The following is a 19,922-nucleotide window of genomic DNA, read 5'->3' on the forward strand; positions in this document are numbered from 1 at the left end:
TTGTGTTGTGGTGTACTTCAGTACATGCAAAGTTCAGGAATGCAGCTCTTCTTTGGAAATTTCTCAGACACTGTGATGCAACCTCCTTTCTGGAAAGTACCATACAGACATTTTCAGCTTTCTTTCATTCATAGAGGTATTCTAACAGTTATCTCTAGAAGATGGTTCACACAACAACAACAAATCAAATCAATTTATTTATATAGCACCTTTCACAGGATAAAAACCACAAAGTGCTTCACAGTAATATAAAACAGAAATACATAAAATACATCAATAATCAAACATACAGCACAAATCTAATTAAAAGCCTTAAGAGTCTTAAGCTGCTTTTTAAAAGAATAAATACAATCAAGGCAACGTAAAAATTGAGGGAGAGCATTCCACAACCTGGGGCCCACCGCTCTAAAAGATCTATCTCCTCTGGTCTTAAAACAAGTTTGTGGGACTACCAACAGCCTTTGATTAGATGATCTCAGGCTGCGAGAGGGAGCGTGGGGTTCTAAAAGATCAGAAATGTAGGCAGGGGCATCACAATTCAAAGCTTTAAAAGTCAGTACCAAGATTTTAAAATGAATTCTAAAATGTACTGGAAGCCAGTGTAATGAACGTAACACTGGTGTAATGTGCTCTCTTTTTCGTGTCTTAGTTAAAAGCCTTGCAGCAGCATTCTGGACTGACTGGTCAAGTTTCCTTTTGCTTAAACAAAGATAAAGACTGTTACAATAATCCAAGCAAGATTAAATAAAAGCATGAATAACGATTTCTAACTCAGATTTAGACAGCAAAGTTCGCAGTTTGGAGATGTTTCTTAGCTGAAAAAGGCAGTTCCTAATTGACTGGCGAGAGTGTTGTTCTAGGGACATGGCAGAATCAAAGATCACACCTGAGGCTCGGGTGAACAGATGAGCCAAAGAGAACCAAGATGCTGTTTGATTAGAGATATCTGGTTGTCGGGGGCAATAATTAATATTTCTGACTTCTCAGAGTTCAACTGTAAATAGTTGTCCCCGAGCCACTGTTCAATGGAAGCTAAACATTTAATTAAAGAGGACAGTTTATGGACTTCCATCGGCTTAAAAGAGTAATAGAGCAGAATATCATCAGTATAGAAGTGATAAGACACCTCAGGGAACTGCCTAATTATAAGTCCTTGAGGTAACATAATAATAATAAACTTTATTTATAAAGCATAATAAAAAACCAAGGGTATACCAAGGTGCTTGACAAAAAATAAAATAGGAAAAAGGAGATGGGAGGGAAAAGAGAAAGGACCTGGCACGTATAAAACCTTGACAATCATAATATATAAAAGTAGTTCACAAGCATAACGGATAAAAATGTAGCAACGCACACCAAATGTTAACTAGGTGGGAAAGCAAGATTAAATAAATAAGTCTTCAGCCGTGATTTAAACAATGACATAGAGTCAGACGCCCGGATAGCAACAGGAAGATTGTTCCATAAGACTGGGGCAGCTACAGCAAACACACGGTCGCCTCGAGACTTCAGCCGAGAACGAGGTTGCTCCAGAAGAAGTTGGGTAGCAGATCTAAGTGCTCTGACAGGAGTGTGTAACCTAAGAAGCTCATTGAGGTAGCTCGGTGCCAAATTATTGATAATTTAGTATGTGAAAACTAGTATTTTAAATTGAATACGGTATTTAACTGGCAGCCAGTGGAAGCCAGCAAGAACAGGAGTGATGGAGGAAAATTACCTGCTACCTGTCAAAAGGCGTGACGCTGCATTCTGGACAGTCTGCAATCTAAGGAGAAGGGATGAGGAAAGGCCAATGTAAAGAGAGTTGCAGTAGTCCAACCTGGAAGTCACGAATGCGTGAATACGTTTTTCCAGATCATTGTGCGGAATATAGCGCTTAGCCCTAGAAATGAGGCGCAGCTGATTAAAACTAGACCTCACTACGGCAGGCCCTCGTTGTCAAATTTAAACGAGCTATCCAGTAATATGCCCAAATTACTGGCATAATCAGAAGGGGAGCTAGCAAAAGGCATCAGAGCAGCACATAATTGGTCTTGGGGGATTTTACTATTGAACACCACGATCTCCATTTTCTTTTCGTTCAGGACAAGAGAATTACTCTTGAACCAATCTTTAACCTCACGCATGCATTCACGAAAATAGTGAAAAGACATAGCAAGATCGTCAGTAATCTCAAAATAAATCTGTATATCATCAGCATAGCAGTGAAAGGCAATATTATACTTCTCAAAAATTGCTCCAAGAGGGAGCAGATATAGTGAGAAGAGAATAGAGCACAGGTACCCCATAAGTCAGATCCTTAGAATGTGACATAAACTGATTTGCAAAAACACTAAAAGATCTGTTGGAGAGCTATGACTGAAACCACTTCAAAGTGAGACCGGACACACCGACTATGTCCCGGAGCCTGTTAATCAGGATGGTATGGTCAATGGTGTCAAAGGCAGATGTCAAGTCCAACAAAACCATGACTGAGGATGCTCTGGAGTCAGCTGACATCATAATGTCACTAGAGACTTTAAGTAATGCGGTTTTTGTTGAGTGACTTTTACGGAAACCTGACTGAAATTTGTCATAAATTTCATGTTTTTCTAAAAAAGCGGTAAGCTGATCTGCAACTACTTTTTTCAGAATTTTCGACAATAATGGAAGCTTAGAGATAGGCCTATAATTCTTAAGCTGAGTTGGATCCAAACTGCTCTTTTTTAATATCGGCTCAACAACAGCATGCTTACAGAACCTAGGGACCACACCCGTTAAAAGAGAGGCATTGCATATCTCTACAATAGAGGGGCCAATGGCAGAGAGAGCATTTTTAAACAACCCAGCAGGTAGAATGTCATTTGCACAAGTGGTAATTTTCATTTTTATCCAGCAGGATGAAACACTCGCAAGTGTTGTTAAATCCCTAAAGGGCCATTCAGGGAGACAACAAAACAAAACAAAGAAAATTTAAAAACAAAGAACAAAAAACAAAACAGATTTTTTAATGTTTTGTTTGCAACATTTCCTCAGATTTTTCACCTACAAAATACTGTTTACAATAATGATACTATACTTTTATTCATTGTGGAAGTGTCAAGATTTAAAGAGAAAACACAAATCTACACTGCATCATCATTTACCTGCAAAAAACTGCATTTCTTTTAATTTTGTCACTAATTAACCAAAGGCAATATACTGATGCTTTAACACATTTTTAATTAGTAGACCTTATATAAATAAATAAATAATTAGTTTGGGAACATAAACTGGGTGGATATGGGTGAACACAGATATAAATAAGTAAACTTTAAAATAAATACAAATTAAAATTTAGTTAAAAAGCAGATAGATTAGGGGGTTAATACCAGTGTTACATTTAATTAGGAATAATAACTCAAACAAAGACAGTGTTGGATATTCAATGGGAACTATCATGCCTCACCCAACTATCATGCCTGTAATGAATATGAATGCTTGTGGCTGTTTTGTGACATCCATTTATTCTCACCATTCTTGCCCTTGTGAATGACGCACAAGCACAACCATACTAATTAATACTATTCAAAAATAAAAAAATACAACTTTGAGGCAAGAAAACCAGAGGAGAAACTACCTGGATGATCTGTGTCCAAGAATATTTGACCCAAAAAAGTGTTTTAAATCCTCCAAAAGACACCAACAGCTCATACATGGTCAAGAGGTCCAGCTCAGTGATGCGAGATAGTGGAGGTGGCCTAGCAGACACATCAACCTGCTCCAGTGACCTAATTCATGAGTTATAAATGAATTTGCTCACTGTACAATTCTTAGCAGGGGGCAATAGTCAAAACACAGTGCTAAAAACATGCTTTGTAATGCTGTAAAGTTGGGCTTTTTTTTTTTACATGGGTGTCTATAGAAATTGACTCACATTTGTAGCCTCTAGTGTCCAGTAAAGGAAGTGCAGTTATTGGCACTTCACAGCCCTGAAGGTTCCTGCTTTATTGTCTATAGTTGATATTATAAATAAATAAAAAATAAGTCTGGTCATTTATTTACAATATCAAACAATCATCTTCTCTTAAACCACACATGAGCGCATCTGTTATCAAAAGTCAACGTGACGTCACAGGCGTGCGAGTGAGGAAGGTGGGGAGGAGGAGGAGGGAGCTCGCGGCAGCAGGTGAGAGCGCAGCATCAGAGATACGCAGAGCTGAGGAAGTAGCGGAGTAGTGAGGAGCAGAGCCATGGGAAAGCTTCAGGAATTTGATATTACTTTTACCAACAACAAGGTGGTTTACGGTCCGGGGGAGTCTATAAGCGGGACGGTGAAGATACGAACCACCGAGTCGCTGCATTTCAAAGGTAAGCTGTCCGTCAGCGAAACCCAGAAGACACAGAGAGGAGCGTTTCTTCCTCCTAGCGTGCCTCTCTCAGTCCGGCTCAGCGAGGCGCGCATGTAGGCTTGGTGTACATAAACTTTTCCTCGGTGATGGTGGACGTGGGGAAGAGCAGAGCACCGCGCTGTGGCTTTTCTTTCTCGCCTGTTCAAGGCACCACACTGTGCGGTTGCGTCGGACATGTATTGGGGATTTTGTGCCGCTGCTCTGGGAGTGGACCGAGCGTTTCCCACACGACACCAGCAGCCACCGCCGCTGTTGTTGTCTGTGCCTGCTCAGCTGTTTGGTACTCCCTTCAGGCCGTTTAAAGCACACATCCTGCTTGTTGCAACATGTTGCTTCCTTGTATTGTTTTGTTTTTGAAGAACCCTCGAAATTGACAGAAATATCCCCCCCCCCCCCCCCCCCCAAAAAAAAAGGCAGAACATCAGGTGTTAGTCATCTGGGAGCATTTTCAGTATACAAACGTCAAATAGAAACGATTTGGAAATGTTTATTAATTTAGACAAACTTGAAGAAACTGTTAATAATGGGAATAAAGTGGGCTAAGTGGGAAGCAGCTCCTGGACTTTCCATGGGACGACACAAAGAATCCATTGTGTGTAAAGAGATCCCCGAGGGTAATCTTCCCCGATAAGGAAGGGCAGTCATCATCTTGACTGAAAGCTCTTTTTACAGTGGGTGTCCCTGCACAGTGGTATGTTAATTGACAGGGACAGTAAAGGTGAGACTCTGGGAATATGTCCCCTTGCGTCTTGTATTTTACAAAGTTTAAATAGCCTGCAGTGCAGTTTATCCACTGATCTACACTGGTTTGATGTGCGGAGCCTCGCGTGTCTGCAGGCTAGAACTCGGAAAGTCACACCAAAACAAGGAGGGAGAGCAAATAGCACTACAGGCCGAACATTTGAATTGCAAATAGCAAAAATTCACAAGTTTATCCATCGCTATGATCAGTATAATCTCGATTATTCATTAACTCCACAAACATAATGCAGCTGCTTAACCTAAATATTATTCAAATTAATATTACCTGTAAAAGATGGGGAGAGATGGAGGAAGTGAGGAAACCATGGTTTTCTGGCAGGGACTTGAGCCTTGGTGAGGTGGCCTTTTTTTCTTTTTCTTTTTTTAAAAATTTTGACTGGAAAGTCTTTCTAGCAAGGGTAACCTGATCTCCCCTCACCATGGGACGCCTTTAGGTGCAAAGAGTGCATCAGACCCGTTTTCCTTTGTACAGCATCTACGAGCACAGCACAGGAAAGGCAAAAGTGCATCGGGTATGAGATCCTAGACAAATCCAGTGAAATGAAATTGAAATCAATTTAAATTCTTGTAAAGTTATTTGGCCACATTTCCTGCATGTTGTGCACCTTCTTCTTCTTCTTTTGGCTGCTCCACCTGCCTCCATCTCACCCTACTCCTTGCATCCTCTGTCATACTATCCCTCCTTCACTACATCCCTGCATCTTCTCTGTGGTCTTTCCCTTTTCTTCCTGCCTGGCAGCTCCATATTCATCATCCTTTGTCCACCATATTCACTATTACTCCTCTCCACATGTCTACGCTATCCCCGTCTTACCTCTGCTCAGCCTGAGCAGTCGTTCTGATGTAGTCATTTCTAATCCTTTCCCTTCTGCTCACTCCCAGTGAAAATCTTCAACTACCACCTCCAGGTCAGCCTCCTGTCTTTCTGTTCATTCCACAGTCAACCCTGACACCTGACATAGTAAGATTAATTTCCCATAATGCACAGGATGACCTCAAGCAGATGGGTTTGTAGCTGAGGTCAAAAGCTCCCGTTGAGCTTTGTTACACTGTAAGTTGTAACAGCGGCAGCTCGTCTCTATCTGACACCGGCTGTCGTTCCCCAAATTAAACCCTGCTCTGCTGGCTGGATGTAGGCTGTCCTTGAAGCATGCAGACAGTAGGAGAGTTTCTCCGAGGCAAGCAAAAAGCTCAATAAGAGTCCTCGGTGCTAAGAAAAGCATGTAGACAGGTGTTTGATGTGGTGGTCTGTCAATCCGGTTTCATCTCCCTGTAGTTTTCTTAGCAAAGTGCGAGTCCACAGTGCGCTTTCAGTTGCACTCAGAAAAATTCATTTACTTTTTCCAACATCTTCATTTTCATTTTTTTCACAGCAAAATAAAAAAATGTGTACGATCTGCTGTGACCAGATGAAGTTTAAATATCTGTTTGTAGCATGGGATGTTTCAGGAGTTTTTTTTATCTTACTTAAGCCCCTTAAACTGGCTCCTCCACTGATCTCTTAGCAAAAGTGCTCCAGCTGAGAAGACTCTCTTCTCCATCTTGGGCTTTCAGCGAGCCCTGCTAATGTACTGTAAATGCTGAGTCTGCGTTATGTGTCCAGTGACATCATGCCCTCTCGATAGAGCCTGCTGATGATTGCATCAGTCAGATGACTTGAATTAAGCTGAAGTGTGTGGTTTGTTTGGGGGTGACAATTTCCTGTTTTGGGTATCGTTCCCGAGGAGAGAATAGAACTGAGCCATTTGGCTTCATTACTGTAAATCTTGTGTTGTCTGGTCGCTCACATTCTGTTCTCTGTTTAATCCATTATCTGCACTTGTCTGATTAAGGATGTCTGATGTGGATGATAGTTTCCCCCATTTCCACATGCGTTACATGTAATTGCAGTAATGGTGCAGATTAAGATTGGCTTTACTCCTGGGGCCTTTTCTTCTGACAGTTTCACCCAAATAAAAATATACACAAGGACCCAAACAAGAAAACAGCAAACCTTCTTTACTTGAAAAGTTTTTATCCTCATTGCTAAACTAAGCAAATGAGTCAAATATTTGGCCTCTGTTGTTTGTGTACTGATGCGGCAGTTGAAAACACTATGATATTGCTTCTCTTCAGTCATCTGTTGATTTTCTCTTCACTTCAGTGCTCATGACCATTGCTGTTTCCTGCCTCAAACATCAACAACGCCCATTCAAGGAAGAATCCTTCCTGAGAAATTTTGCACTAGAAAAACAGCAGGCTTGTTTGTCAGAGCTGGATTGTGTGGCCTGTATTTATGCTGTGTGCATTATATCAATAAAGTTTTGATTTTATGTTTTCTGGGCCAATAAACTGCTCATACTATCCATTACATACATCCAGTAGATGCTGGCACTGTATGACCCTTGTGAGCCATTTGTAAGACTTAAACTGAAATTGCACTGTGAATCTTGTGTGTACTGTTACCAAGCAGTGATGTGAAATAACCCTGAGGGGTAATAATAGACAAATACAAGCTTTCTAGAGTGCTGGATATTGCTGAGGCCAAATTCTTAGCCTCACTCAATTATTGATGATGGAAACCATTAGACAGTGTTTCTATTGATTAGGATGCTCAGGTAGACAGTTGTAATAGCAGAATCATGAATGTGTGGATGGAAATGCATGAAATAGCCGCTTGTACACATTATTTACACATAATGTTGAACTTAACACTCCTGCCCAGTTGAAACCTACCTACTGAATTTGAAAGGGTATGAAGCTACCACATGAATGTATTTGAGAAATATGAGATAGAATTTGTCATACTGATTGTTATTTCACTAGAATTTAGCTTTGATCATTTTTTAGTTGTTAATGATTTATTTAAAAACGGTGGCGTCTAATGGTAAATGGACTGGTTCTTATATAGCGCTTTTCTACTCTGTCCGAGCACTCAAAGCGCTTTATACAGCTAATTCATTCACACAAGCACTTCTAAGCTTAAGTGCTAAGTATCTAACATTCATACACATTCACACTCCGATGGATGCATCGGAGAGCAACATGGGGTTAGTATCTTGCCCAAGGATATTTGGCATGCAGACTGGAGCAGCCTGGGATTGAACCACCAACCTTCTGGTTAGTGGCTGATCCGCTCTGCCACCTGAGCTACAGCCACCCCAAGGCTCGCAAAATTTCAAAATCTCTGGTAGCCCTTTGGGCAGGCATTCTTCAGTTTTTGGTAGCCCAAAATAAATTTAAGTAGCCCGAATAAAAAAGAAAGCTATTTTTTTATGTTTTGTTTCCTTTACAATATTATACATTAAAGTATAATATTGTAACGGAAACAAAAGTTAATCAAAAAAATTGTTAAAATACAAATCACAGCAACTGTATAAAAATTACAACCATCAACTCAAATACTTGGTTCAAATTGAACAGAAATTTCTATGAACTTGTAAGAACTGTGTAGAACATGAATCAGTCTGTGTCAGATCCTCAATCTGAAATTTCCACTGAAGTCACGGGTAAGAAGTAAGTGGAACCAAGATCTAGGCCATTTGCTTTTTGAAGTTTGCAAAGACTGATAAATTTTGCCAAAGGTAGTTCACTCTTTGCAATATAGCACGCTGTTCTAAACAGCTTTTTCAGGAGTTCTTGTTGTGCTTGGTTTATTTTTAGTATGTTTTTTTTCCCCAATTGCTGTTTGTTCTGGGAAAGATACTGCAGACTGGGCAATAATGCATTTCTCATGAGTTCTGATGGGGTCTTTCTTAAAATTACTGGTCCCAGTAACAAAGGCGCTTGTCGACTCAGAAATCAAATGAAACTCACAACACACCTGGCAGAACATCATGTTATTTAGCTCGTCATATTCCAGCCACAGAAATTCTTTTGTCCATGAAACCAAAAAAGCTGCGCTTTCTTTTTGCCTCATAGTCTGATTTGTCATAACTTTTCCGTTTTGCGGAAGGCTTTTCTTTGGCTGCCCCTTCTTCACCCTGACCTGTCTTATTTGGCTGAGCAGAACTAAAATACCAGCTTAAATCCTCCTGCTTTTACACACACACTCACATAACGCTCAGCGATTCTTTGCGCACTCAACCTCTCACATGTTTAAGCTTGCTGCAAGAGATTTCACTTGTCGTGTTTGAATAGTAAGCTAATCAGTGATAAGACGATGTCAGAGGAATTGACCCTGTGCACGAGAAAATGCTAACTTCCTGGTTTGAGACCGGATGTGGGGTTGTACATTTCCGGTAGCTTTACTTTGCGGTCAATCGCTACTGCGAAGATATACTCCAAAATCATGTCCAAAACTCGAAAACGGAACGATCGCGTTAAGTTACAAAGAGGAGAAGGTGGGAACACTCACCACTGTTGTGTCATAAAAATCTAATGATCAATTTTGACGTTTAAAGAGTTTAGATCGATCAGTTGTTTACATCACTAAACACAAGCAGAACTGCATCACTGCAGCAGAAGACACATCGTCCACATTCAGAAGCACATCTCTGTATAGTGACTGGTCTCATGATTTAAACAGGCAAATGTTCAGCATTCAAACTACAGGTGAACAATAGTCAAACCAGATGTTTTCCGTTATGTCGATATCAGCTAGTCAAGTACACACCTACACAGCATGTTAACAAACCGTGAAAAAAGTCACACAAAAAATTAATGATTGCTGGTAACGGTTTCTATACATTAGTATTTACGAAGGGTATGTTGTGACTTACCTTCAAAATTACAGCGGTCCCTCGCTATAACGCGGTTCACCTTTCACCTCGCTGTTTCACAGATTTTTTTAGTGCAAGTTTGCATGCTTTTTTACGTCCTGCGTCCTGATCGCCGCAGACGATCTCCTCCGTCTCTCCTGTACAGTACAGAATCGCTGCATCTATCGCTAGCAGTGTGACTCTGAAGTGCAGTGCTGTATGTCCACGATGTACACGAAACGTTTTGCACCGTCAAAAAATAAAATTGGCTACTTGATTTCACCTATCACTGGTTATTTTTAGAACATAACACCCGCGATAAACGAGGGACAGCTGAGAAATATAACATTTGAATCCATTTTCTCTTTTCCCCTGAGGCGTGGGGGAAAAATATCGACAAGTCGATGAACATCATTTACAGATATATTGGGTAAATGCCCGAGACATCTATAGAAATGTAAATCGCCGCTTTATTTATTTATTTGCTTAACTTGTTTTGGACCGTAAACAGGGCGCGAATAGGACACCGGAAACAAAGCTCCCCACAGGAGTTTCCGCACCGGAAGTAGCATATGCTAACATGCACATAGTCAATTGGTGCGCAATTAATCGTCACTCACCAATCAGTGCTGCTGCTCTCTACACACCGTTCGCGCGATCGCAAAATGAAAGTGAAAGCAAAAAGCAAGCGCAAATTCAAACGCGATTTCAATATGTCACATATTGACAGTGGCTCATCGATGCCAATGACATAATTACTCAGCTACATTGGCGAAAGAATGCAAAAGCATATACATATATTTTCCTTCCTACGATAGCCCGACGGGCAGGGCTGAGTTAGATTTTGGTAGCCCGACTGGAAAAATCGCTAGCCCCGGGACGTCGGGCTAGCGATTTTGCGAGCCCTGCACCCCTAATGCATTAAGGAACACGATGGCATCACAACCAAAGTTATTGCGACTGTGCGCAGTGAACTTTAGGTGTCATCGTGGTTATTTTGAAAACAGGGACCCGGTTTGTGACCACTCACAGTCAGCTGCCATCTTCAAAATGACTTTGCTGCTTTAAGACAGCATTAAAGCTGAGTCAGTGGGACGTCAGAGTCCATCTAGGACCTCAAAGATTTGAAACAGAAATTGAGCAGCCTTGGTTCATACAGGGATATGACCAAAGTTCAGCCAGGTGGCAGCCAGAGGAGTTGAGTCCCCTATTGCTACATTGAATGAGACTACATTTTCTGGCCGACCTTCATCAATCTGCCTGAGTGTGACTGCAGTTAGTTCGAGTCAGACCGCGATTGTTTTGAGGCTCCCATCTCAGAAGTTTAGGGTGTTTAATGCTCAACCCTTGGGTGACCATCTCCAGCTGCTGAAGTGGAACATACTAGAGAAAGTTAAAAAACCACCGACCTACATCCCCAATAATCATGTTATGATGATGATTGCAGACATTTAAGTGTCATTTAAATGTCACAGTGATCATGCAGGGCATAGATTCTCTCTTTGTGTATTAGCCAATGGAAGAGTGATGGCAGCTCAAAGCCAGCAAACCACCACTACTTTTGTCATGTACTTCTGAAAGGAGACTGGAAAAGAGACCTTTATCTTTAGACCATCATGTCATGTTGGCTCAAGCTCGTTTGGGCTTTTAGGATTGGTTGAAAGGCCAGTGCTGTTTTTCATTATCTCCCCATTACTGGAAGACCTGGGAAGAGGGTGGTGTTAGTCCATATTGTTCTGATGGGAAAATACCTACAGCTGTCAGGTCTCATTTCCTTCCCAGGCTAATTCCAAGGTCACTGTTTTTTTGGACAGGATTGACCTTGGCTTCTGTAAAGCAGGGCCTGGGATATTAAAGGAAAGGGACAGTCTTTGTTGCTTGAAGTAAAGCCTGGTTTCTGAATGACCGGATCTCATTTTATAAAGCCTGTTGAAAATTGTAAAGTTACTTTTTAGTATTTACAACAGCACACGTTCACAATTGCTGGTGCGATTGTTGTATGATATTTATTTATGTATTTATTTAATCTTGTATTTCAAACTAAAGTACACTGTATATTCTGTTGTTGAGTCTGAGAACAGAGAGTAAGTTATAGATCTTGGCAGCATGGTTTATGAAATGTTGCTGTGTTTCATGTACATCTTATCTCATGTGGGACTCAATCAAACACTGGAAAATAAAATGTAAAGTTGCATGACAGCAAGAATGAACAGAAACTGTGAATCAGGAAGTTAGTCATTTCACAGAAGTCACCGAATCTTGAGAGCAATCAGATGTAAAATTGTGTCGTTCTTTTGTTTCTCAGATGACATTAGTGGATGTTAGCTTAGCTTCCAACAAAGCAGGAGAGCAAACATTCACTGTAACCCAACCATCATCTGCGGTAATACAAACCATTGGCTTTGTGTAAACAAAGCATGCCACATGGACGGCCCACAAGAACACACACAAGCACACTCATGTTTTATCCTGTTTGTAAGAACTGTGGTTTTGTTGATCACATGGTGACTTTTTTTTTGTTTGCAATTTCTGCTGCTTTTTTGCACAGCCAGCAAATGTTCCACTCCTTCACTCATTCGATCTCACACTTAGATGATTAATTCTGCTTTTTTTTTTTTTTCTGGCATTGCTTTCGGTTTTACAGCCATGTTTGTTCCATCCTGGGTGTGTCTTCACTTGTACATAGAGCATCAAACCGTTTGGCTGTGAATTTATTAAGAAAATTTAAGGGAAAGAAAAGCCATGGGGCGTGAAGGAGTCACAGAGTCTTCACTAGGTTTTTGATTTCAGTGAAAGATCAGGTGACGCAGGAGTTTATATCTTAAACTCCATGCAATAAAAGGCACTATGAATTTGTCACTCTGTTTCAATTCCAAAAATGCATCAGACTACAGTGGCTCCATCAAGAAAACAAAGCGGTAATTACAATAATTCCTCAGCAGTCTGCATAATAACACCAGTCTACCTGCACCTGTGTGAGTGACTCAGTCTGGTTTACTGGATTGGAAGAGAAGCAGCAGCAGAAGAAAGGTGAAAGCCTTTTAGCGAGCATCTTGCTTTATAGGGCTGTGCGATATGACCAAAATCTCATATCCCGATATTAAGACATCTATCGTCCGATAACGATATAAATCACAAAAATGTAACATTTTCTGTAAATTCTGTGAATCTCGGGCAGATCGACTTGCGGGAAGTGTTTCCAGCTGGGCATCGTGTACCTGGAGTCGAGTGTTTTAACAGATGCATGAAACAATAAATTTTTAGACATAAGTTGTAACGGCCGCCGTTTTCTTTGTGAGTATTTATTACACGCCGTGCTGCGGGGAAAAGCCTGTTCTAACGTTTGAGTAAGGTTTATTTTTTAGCACCTGGCGGCTCTTTTTTTGCTTCCCATCCGTAAATACTCTGCATCTTTCACGTGATTCAGTTTATTTTGAAAAGTCTCAACAGGATCTTGAGCTTTATTGTGAAAGGTTTATGTGTAAAATAAACAAGCAGACACGCGGGGGTTTTACCGTTGTTGTTGCTAACCACAACGCATAAAAAAAGGCGCTAGTGTGGTTATATTAAATATAAGAGAAAGAGAGAACTTTAAGAAATTAATATAGCCACTACAGTGACCATCAAAACGATGAAAAAATATTGCCGTAAACAGTTTATTTTGTGACACCACGAAACAAACGATAGCGTAAAATGCAACCATAGACGTTTTTATATCGTCATCCAATATATATCGTTATATTGAACAGCCCTAACCATGCTGGCACTGGATTAGTTACGATTTTATGTGCAATTTTAATGCAGTTAACTTATCATTTTTAAATATGACAGCTATCGTCAGCGCTGGTACATAATGACACCCGTGACTTGGCCTGAGTCTTCTGACTTGCCTCATGTTGATGCCTCTACTCTACAGTCTGAAAAGGTATTATTGTTTCTCAGGGCGTGTGGATTTATTAGAATCTGAACCAGAATAGTTGTTTTTTTGCAAATTATGGAATTTTTTTGTTGGTTTGTTTGTTTTCATTATGCTGTTCACTGTCGTGGCCCTCAAATTATGGAATAAGCAGCCCCTCCATATTAGGTTGGCACCAACACTTGAGATTTTTCAATCATTTTTAAAAACACACCTTTTTTCCAAGGCATTTTAGGAGTAGTATCAGAGTTAGCTGGTAGTCATTATTATTTATTTATTTTATTGTTATTTAACTTTCTTTGTCTGTTTAATGCATAGTTTTTAACTTTTATCACAATTTTTTACTGGAAAGTACTTTGGTCAACCATGTTGTTTTTAAAGTGCTCAATAAATAAAGTTGGATTGGATTCATTGGTTGCAGCGGTTGTACGTTTTCTCGAGTTCAAGCCAAGTGTTGAGGATGACAGATTGCTCGTTGTTTCCAGTAGTTTTCTTCTTAGTCACTTACCTCTGTAAAGCAGGTTTTCTCTAGAGTTCTTTGTGTTGCTGGGCAGCTGTAACATTTCCACATGCTTTATGACTCTTATCTCTGAAGAAAAGCAAGGTTGTTAATACATCTGACAGTAACTTTGGTTTCTTTTTTTCTGAAACAAATAACGTGACACATGATCACTCAGAGAATGACTCATGACTCAGAGTGCTGCCCTTCAGTGTGAGCCGGTGGCATTGAGACACACTTCATCAGCCAGACTACTGTGCCCATAGAAATAGAGCTCCCGGCTGGGGGTCTTGGCACCAGCTGCTCCCTTTGCCCTGAGACTTAGCTGTGGTAATTATAACATATTTTGACCTCCATAACCAGCATGCTGTCTAGCCCCACAGCTGTGTCATACCCACTGATAAGCATCAAACCCACCCCTGATCACTTCCCTTCTTCCCATGTTTAAAAAGCCGCCCCACTTCCTGTGCTGTGCAGTAAGAAAAAAAGCTGAAAAGAGCAGAAGTGAAGTGGAAAAAAATGTGGATTAGTGCAGGATAGCAAAGAAGCTAAAGCTAGAGTAGTTAGTAGCTGTTAGGTAAGAAGTTGATTTTTAGTTTTAGCGGTCTGTAGTTAGCGGTAAGATCTTATGTGATGTGACTGTAAAGGACTGGATTTTATGCTGCATATGAGTCACTGTCATGCATCTTTTTCCAGACCACATTAAACAGTTGTTTCTGCCAACAGCAGATTTAAATAGTATATTAATATAATATTTAAAAGAAAGCAGAACATACATATTTTTGTATCCTAAATTTGCAGATTTTCAAGATGTGCATTAATCTGGTGCAAGAACCCAAAAGGTTTGAGAGCAAATTTTCACTTAATGAGATTAACCTTAATAATATACCCACTCTCAGCCCATCGCTTTGTAGGTGAAAGTTGGTTGCTAGTGGACATTCAAGTCTTTGTTTGTGTGGGTCACCACCTGATGTATTTGAATCTGGGTCATATGTAATCCAGAGGTATCCTTTGTTTCTGATGGTAGCCACTTTATCTTTAAGATGAGATTGCAACATATTTAGCTTTTGTCACCAATGGTTATTTGTAACTGCCATCAGTAAATGTTTAATTGACATTGGATGAATAAAATTGATCTAATCTAAAAAGTTGGGAAATCTTTGGTTGTGCTCCAGAAACTGATTACATCATAAATGATCTGCCACCATATCAGTGGTTTAAAACAAGAGAACAAGGCATGAGAAGTGCTGTAAAACTGAAGTGCGGGGATTCAGCACAGACCTACCATTGTATTAGTAGAAACTTAGCCACAGAATTACATGTTTCTCAATACCCAATTTTATATCAATGAGTACGAGGTGGACGTGGCTCCTCTATTGTGCATGCTGAAGAATCCTTGGGCAAGATACTGAACTCTGTGTGAACAGAGTGGGTTAAAAAAAATAAAGTGCTTATATGAATATGTGTGTGAATAACGTTTGTGGTAAGAGAGTGCTTTGAGTGCTCAAATAGAGTTTAAAAACTGCTATATAGGTAGCTGTAGGGATTGGTATCGTTTAGGTTTTATCCGATACCAGTACCAAACCGGTACTTTTGAAACAGTGCTTAAACGGTGCTCAAACCGGTGCTTAAAGAATGAAGAACACAAAATTGGTCCAAAAACCTCTCATGTTCAGCTTTTTTTTTTTTTTGTAAAAAGATAACAATGTTAGCCTTTTCTGCAGCTATAGGGGATTTATGGTATCACTCTTGGCTGGAAGCAGTGCTTAAACAATGGGGGGAAAAAACAGAAACTTTGTCCAAAAACCTCTCATGTTTAGCTGTTTCCCACGTTTTCTTTGGTCATTTTAGCCTTTTTGCCCAGGGTGAAGGGAGTATCTGCCATCAAACAAGAAGACAGCCGCATGTAGCTATGATGATGTTTGCTAGTTCACCTTACATGCATTAATGTAATAATGTGGTTAGCTTAATTCAATTTCAATTCAATTCAATATTATTTATATAGCGCCAAATCACAACAAATGTCGCCTCAAGGCGTTGAGCTTACTCAACGTAAATTACACACAACAACATTAAGCTACTCACACAGAAGAACGGCTGCTGCTGCCATCATCATCCGTCATCACTTCTGCTACACTGGCAGGGCTAGGGGCCAGGACTCTCCTCTTCGGGTTCTTGGGGGATGTTGCTAACTCCCGGTCCGATAACAGGCACCACACCCGCAGTAGATGTGCTCGGTGTGAGGTTTTGCAGCAAGCTATCAAATACAGCGCATTTTTCGGCTTAAAAAAACCCCACTATGCGTCGCCAGGTGTTTCATTGGATTTGAGGTGTTACCTCCTTTGACAGTATCAGCTTAAAGCACTTGTTGCAGGCTGCTGAGTTTGCATCTTTTGCTGTGAAGTACAGCCAGACTTTGACCGCTTCGTCTTGGGCATTTTTAATCTGTAACTGCTCTAAAAGAACATACGTACCTGGGCCCGCCTACTATCCTTGCAAAGGTAAAATGATTGGCTAGAATCTAAAGTGTATCACAGCTCAGGAAAATAAAGCACTGAAATGTGCGCTGCTTTTCGGTCTGGTTACTACCGTTTATGTCAGAACCGGTGCCATCATGGCACCGGATACCGGTACCCATCCCTAGGTAGCTGTCCAAGATTATCATCCCACGTACTTAGACATTAACTCCTTTACATTTGATGCAATATTTAATATTAATTTAACATGAACTTATTTAATTCTTGTATTATAGGTTTGTCTTTAAACACTGACATGTTGGCACATCATTTATTTAAAACCTTATATTTGGTTGATAAGTCACAAAATGAAATGAAACACAAACTGTTAGGATGGTTGATGAGTTGTCTACTAATGTTTCTGTGGCATTATGTTATCACCAACATTTAATGTAAGTTACAAACATTTTACCCTGTGGAACAAAGTTTAGTTTTTCCTGTCTTTGTTGCCTTCCGACTTCTTCTTCTTATGCATGTAATAATAAACTAGCATATTTGTCACAGTATGCCGCCCCCTTACTCCCTCTATACGCTGCCTACAGTGCTGAAGAAAAACAAGTATTGTTCCATTTTCAGAATTTAGATGTCGAATGATACCTTAAGTATCCCCTCTGGTAACATCTCTGCATGGCACTGCATGACAGTCATGGTTGACAAACAGACATATCAGCAGAGACACTTGTGGTTTGTTAGTCAGGTTTTTCCATTTAATTGACAGCATTTTTCATGATGATGATCATCATGAAATGATTAGCTAATTATCCATGTGCTTGTTTTGCATATAGAAATTAGCCATGTTACCGCGTGTAAATATTATTCAGGTAACGAGTTGACTGGAAATGCTTTAAGGTGTAATTATTACCACATCTTTGGAAAATATTTTTCACCCTGTTGCTTTTCCATTGCTTTCTTCACATCAGGACATTTGATACTTGAACAGAGATGTTCTGCTTTCCTTCATTAAAAACAATGGGCACTTTCAAATATCTATATATAGCTATGGTTGATAGGCATTTATATAATTTATAGGGGTGTGAGGAAAAAGTGTTCATGGCAGGATGGTTTGTAGCTCAAATGTATTTCTTCTTCTTTCTTGTCAGTGTTTAACCACACCCAAGTGATACAACACAAGCCATACCCAGCTCTGTATTAGCTTTCAGTAATAGTAGGTGTTAAGCTTTCCCTGAAAAAAGTTAGAAACGACCAAAAACCTCTGAATGGGACCACTGAGAAAGCTGCCTCTGTTGTGACTGCAAATAAAGTAACTATAGCAGCAGCTCAAACAGATCCACGGCTGTCAGCTGACTTTGTGTGATTAACTCCAATGGTCCCTTAAGAGGTGTTGAACAGGGTCCAAAGGTCACTCCTGGTGTTGGCTGATACTAAATGACTAATCACGCCATCAAAGGTAATGCTTCAAGTTTGGGGCCCAGTCAATATTTGTGTAAAGAGAGGGTTCTCGAGCTTTTTCTTCTCTGTTTCAGAAACTTAAAAAATTCTTATCTCCCTGTCATTAAAAAAAACAAAACAATTTTGGTTTTGAATTATTGTTTTAAGGTCCATGTAAAAGTCCATGCCACAGAACCACTGCCCTAAACCAAGCACCTGGATTAAAAACACAGTGCAGTACAACTTTAATTAAAACCCTCTGTAATGACTACAGATGTGTGATGACGTGTCGGATCTCTTAAGTTTAGTCTGTGGTTCATTGCAGCCAGATGATGAAGTTAGAAAAATTTTCATTTCATCTTAAAGTGCTGTTTTTAGTTTCAAGACAAAACTTTGAGACAGACCTTGCATCTGAAGCCATGCTGTAAAATGCAATCCGGTCAACTGAGGACACTGCTGTCATGCGGGAATAGCGGATGGTTAAATGTAGCTCCCTGCTGACACAGATACCATGAAAACTCATCCTAAGCTGGTAGAGAGTAGAGCAGGGCGATATGACTATGTATGTATGTATGTATGTGTGTGTGTGTGTGTGTGTATGTGTGTTTGTGTGTGAGGCGCCTGCCTAATATAGCCGTAATGCTCCGACAATCCATCAAGCGGTGCGGCTTCGTAGCTTAGCAAAGTCGTACTGAAACATTTGACAGATTTTTGTTTACGACATAAAATCGTTTCGAGGTCAGTAAACAAAACCAGAATTCATACATAAGGCACACGGGATTATAAGGCGCACTGTCGATTTTCAGAAAAATAAAAGGATTGATTTTAAGTGTGCCGTATTTTCCAAACAACACGGTAATAACGACGGCCCGCTAGCATGCTCTACCAAAAATAGTGCTTTGTTGTGTATCTGACAGACGAAAGCTAAACCAGTTCCACCACTGAAGTTGCAGCATTTTTACAAACCAATTCTGGTTCATCTGTTTCATTCAACAATCCGCTTTCGCTCTTCTCATTCTGCGTCGCCGCCATGTGCGTATGTAAACATAGGCACTGCGCATGCGCGTTTTACCCATATTCTATTGCGATATTTCATTTTCCTATCGTTGCCCAAAATTACACCGGTATTACCGTGAACGGTATGATATAGCCCAGCCCTAGTAGAGAGGCTGTGTTTGCACATTTAAATCCCACAGAAAACCTCATACAGCTGTCAAAACAATGAAATAAAAGTGATTAATTTCATTTTTGCCAGATGCCATTCAAAGATAATCCAGCTGCCAGTTGTGCAAGTATCGTTAACGTTTTTGTTGCTCTGGAAGCCAAAACACAGAAGAGTGTCTGTTAAGGTTGTGATAGATGGAAAGTTTGTGGGTAACCTGGGGATGAGGATTACAGAGCAGAGATTACAGGTTTTCTAGTTTTGTGATGTAACTTTTTCAGGGATAAGCCTCTTACACGTGCATGCAAACATATGCAGGGATTGGCGTGTTGAGGAAACTCAAACGCATGCACACACACAGACATAACTGCGGTAAACAGAACAAATTTGAGACGGACAGCAATACCTTTCCCATTACATAGGTGAGTGAAAACTCCCTGATAAAGGTGTAATCAGATGCTGTGATAACAGACTGTGCATTGCTTTGATCTTAGTCTCACTGGAGCAGCCCTGCAACATTTTTGCCCGGTCTTGCAGCTCTGTTCTGCTGCGGGGGATTCCCTTACAGTTGGGAGTAAGAGCTTGTAAGATCAGGTGGCTCTATTTGACATCTCTCACCGAAAGGCATT

The 19,922-nt window shown here is 40.3% G+C and overlaps 1 protein-coding gene across 1 annotated transcript in view; it reads left to right on the forward strand.

Moving 5' to 3' along the window:
• The first annotated feature begins 4,126 nt into the window (after nt 1–4,126).
• Nucleotides 4,127–19,922, forward strand: part of arrdc1b (arrestin domain containing 1b) — a 45,062-nt gene continuing 29,266 nt past the window's right edge. Inside the window, exon 1 of the mRNA XM_085166187.1 lies at nt 4,127–4,329. Coding sequence (XP_085022313.1) covers nt 4,212–4,329 — 118 coding nt within the window. The 5' untranslated portion in view covers nt 4,127–4,211. The remainder of the gene's footprint in view (nt 4,330–19,922) is intronic.

This window comes from Neolamprologus multifasciatus, chromosome 7, assembly GCF_963576455.1.
Source record: "Neolamprologus multifasciatus chromosome 7, fNeoMul1.2, whole genome shotgun sequence".
Taxonomy (NCBI): domain Eukaryota; kingdom Metazoa; phylum Chordata; class Actinopteri; order Cichliformes; family Cichlidae; genus Neolamprologus; species Neolamprologus multifasciatus.